The sequence below is a fragment of the Macadamia integrifolia genome, chromosome 14 (genome assembly GCF_013358625.1).
Source record: "Macadamia integrifolia cultivar HAES 741 chromosome 14, SCU_Mint_v3, whole genome shotgun sequence".
Lineage (NCBI taxonomy): Eukaryota > Viridiplantae > Streptophyta > Magnoliopsida > Proteales > Proteaceae > Macadamia > Macadamia integrifolia.
In genome coordinates, this window is record NC_056570.1 from 1 (window position 1) to 3,645 (window position 3,645).

At 42.0% G+C, this 3,645-nt stretch overlaps 1 protein-coding gene across 1 annotated transcript; it reads left to right on the forward strand.

Moving 5' to 3' along the window:
- Positions 1-2,443: 2,443 nt before the first annotated feature.
- Positions 2,444-3,421, forward strand: LOC122061650. The gene has a single exon (XM_042625065.1). It carries the CDS (start codon positions 2,444-2,446, stop codon positions 3,419-3,421), a length of 978 nt encoding a protein of 325 aa, XP_042480999.1.
- Positions 3,422-3,645: the final 224 nt, after the last annotated feature.

Genomic DNA, 3,645 nt, shown 5'->3' on the forward strand with positions numbered 1-3,645 from the left:
AAAAAAAAAAAAAAAAAAAAAAAAATTCCCGTTTAGGTTCTGAAATTTTGAAACACCATTTTTTCGTTTAAAAACTGCGTTTTGACACAGAAACTGAAATTTTCGTTTTTGACACGAAACGGCGTTTCTGGGACAGAAACGATACCAAACGGGCCCTAAGCCAAAGATACTGTTTATTGTCCGCCATATCGTATTGTTATCATGCCATAGATACTGTTGATATGCGTTGCCATCCAAATCGTCCCTAAAGGACTTTTCTTTGCGAGAAAGTTGTGTGAGTAGAACATCTTCAAGCTCTAGTGTATCGATTTTCTTCCTTCTTTGGTTTCTAATTTTTACCATCACAAAGAATACAGAGTGAAATTATAAAAAAGAAAGAGGAAATTAATAATAGAGCATTAGAGAGTTATTATTGATTAAGAAACTAAACGAAATTAGGAAAATTAGGAAAGCAATTGAGAAGAGGGAATTTTTACAAAAAAATTAAATAAAATTTGGGGAGAGAGAATATAGAAAGATATAGATTTTATTTTCTGGTGTAAATATAGAATAATATAGATTGTGGCATGATAAAAGGATAAAGGAACGTGTTTGTGTGTGTATGAGAGAGAGAGAGAGAGAGAGAGAGAGAGAGAGAGAGAGTGGAGGGTGTGCAAGTTTAATAAAGAAACTAATTTTTAAGTGAATAAAGAAACTTTTATTTAAAAGCTAATATTAGTTTCTAAATATGAGAGAAAATAGAGAAAGAAGGAGAAGAGTGAGTGGAGGGCGCGAGAGTTTAATAAAGAAACTAAAACTAAATTTTTAAATGAGTAAAGAAACTAAATTTTTAATTTTATTTTTTCTTTTAACAAGGTACCCTTTCCTTTATTCATATAGGTGAGAGAGTGGGTAAAACCTAGTTTACTTTTCCCAGTTTTCCCCTAATCAACTTTAAAACCGTCAAACATATCCTCATCACTTAGGAAATATTGAAAGACCCAAGTGCCCCTCTTATTTAACACCCCCAATCAATTTTAGATTTACTAAGATGCCCTTATCAAGAAAATAAAGATTTATTATAATTTTTTATTTCTTATTAGTTATTATTTTTTAAATATCTTAATGGGCATTAGGTGATCAAAACAAAAGAAGTGTTGGAAATGTTTGGATTCACGGTTAAATATGGGTATCACAACAATGTAACCCCTTTATTTGGAACATCCTGAAACTTGACTACAAGAAATTAAGCCAGTCTTTAAATATCTCACCATGATATTCTTAGGTATGAAATCTAAGAGGGGATGCAAACTAAACGGTAGCCACAAATGGGTAGAGGAAAAGTTCATTAACGATAGATTCTTCCTCATTTAAGGGTGAAGGGACAATGATATAGAGAATTGTGGTGCCCAAAAAGCCCGGACTCCCTAAGAGGTCTCAAGCTAGTCATGAGGTAGTAAAATGACCACCTTATCCCCTGGTTGGATGCTTGTGTATCTTTCTTGCTTGATCTCATGCTAGCACAGTGACACCACGACCAAACAACAATCCCCAGCAGCCCAATCCATTGAAATTATTGGCTTAGACTGGCAAATGTTTGGGCTGGTTAAAGTATCTAGATATGAACCCCTAATTAGATCAAATGAGTACAAGGTAAGTTTTCCTTCATCCACAATGTAGGTATCACTGATATGAACACATTTTGACTATATCAAATTGATATTTGTCACTCTCGATACCATATTTATGTATCAACCAATCAATATAGCCGATAAAATACCATTACCTAAATCCATGCATGGTAGAGGAAAACTTTCTCCTAAGAATTTTGTTTAGTGATCTCCTCTTCCTTTGATTACTCGCTTTCACTGGATCAAGTTAGGTCGGGTCGGGTCATACCCTAAGACTTTGGATGGGCAGCCCAACTCTTTTGTAATGGAGTAGGAAACTCAAAAACTAAAAAGGGGTGAAAAGGTCTTGTACTAATCAACAATGACCGTCCAAACCCGGTAAAATAGGGGGAACAATTCACAGGCAACTAAGGTGGTATCTCTTCTCTATTCACAGCCAATCTCCAACTACGTAGGAGTTACGTAACCCCCAAACGCAGCTGTAAACCAGCCTGTGTGTCTCTTTGCCCCTTTACCCCTTTTCCTACCCCAACCCCGACTCCCTCCCGTCGGTCGGGAAAGTTGGGAAAGGGGGCGATACCCCTCCCTCTTTCCTTTCTTTCCCTCTCCCTTTTCCTTTTCCTTCTCGGATCCTTCCTTTGCCATCTCTCTCCCTATTTCCGATCGATGCGACCCCATATCTCAACCTATCAATTGATGAAGCTTGACATAACCCTCTATATTCCATCATCATTATCGTCGTCTTCATCTTTATTCAGAAACAGAAATAGAACAAGAACAACCTCATCCGACCAGTACTACCACCAACACCAACGTCTTAATCAGGACGGGCCATGGTCCCACTCCCACCACCATCATCGATACTCAACCCGGTCATCGATCTCGCCACCCTCTGCTTCATCTCTGCCTTTTTACTTCTCTCCCTCTTCTCCCTTGTCTTCATATTCTACTTTCGCCTCAAAACCAGAAACTCCAACCACCTCAGGGATTTCAGCTCCCTTTGGGCTATTCGTACCCTCCTTGTCTCCTTCATCGCTTTGTGGGCATTCACCGAAACTCTACGTCTCCCTTTCCTCTTCATCCGCCGCAGTCCATTTGTTTTTTCGTTTTTTCCTTCTCTCACCCTGACCCAACAGGCTACCATCTGCAAGATTCACGTCGTTCTCTCCTTGGGTCTTTTCGAGCCTGGATTTCTTGCCACCCTCCTCTTCCTCGTGAACATCTCCGTCAGGAAAAGAAACCCCACTGACACCTTCGCCACCGCATTCTCCATCGTCTCCGCATGTTGCATCCCCATTCTCCTCTTCCAGGTTCTCTTCGTGTTCTTCCCAACTTCCTCCAAGAACGCTATGATCCCCGAGACCCTCAGCCGCAGCTTCGTCGTCGTCCCCGACGGCGCCGGAGGCAACATCGCCCTCTGCGCCTACCCTCTCTTTAGTTCCATCTCCTTCGGCGCGTTCGGGATTGTATATGCGCTGTCCTTTCTTCTATCCTGTTGGAGAGTGATTGCACTCGTCATCAACAAAGGGTTGAGGATTCGGATATACGCCCTTGCGGCAGCGGTGCTCCTTACGCTACCCATCCAGATCATTTTCCTTGGATTCTCCGTTCTTTGGAGCCCAGAAAATCTCCTCTTCCAGGGGCTCTCTCTGCTCGTGTTCCTTTGTGTGCTATCGTGCGCCGTGGTGGGAGTGGGCATCCTCGTCCTCAGGCCCATTTTCGACGCGCTTTCCGTCGCGTCGGTTGAGGCTAGCCGCTGGCGTCTTCCACTGGATGCAGACGTGGCTGAGAAACCGGGAGTAATGGGTTAACAGGTGAAAGAGGAGTAAAAAGCGGCAAGGACAGATCGACAGAGATGGAATTGGAAAGTTTGGAATTTTGGAAACCAGAAAAAGAGAAGGAGGAGGAGGAGGAGGAGGAGGAGGAGGAGGAGATATTGACAGATCCAGAGGGTATGATGGTAATTCTAGAAGGATTTGTCAGGCGACGGTGAGGTCCGGTTGGTCTTTTTCCTTTCTTCTTTACCCCGGTGAAG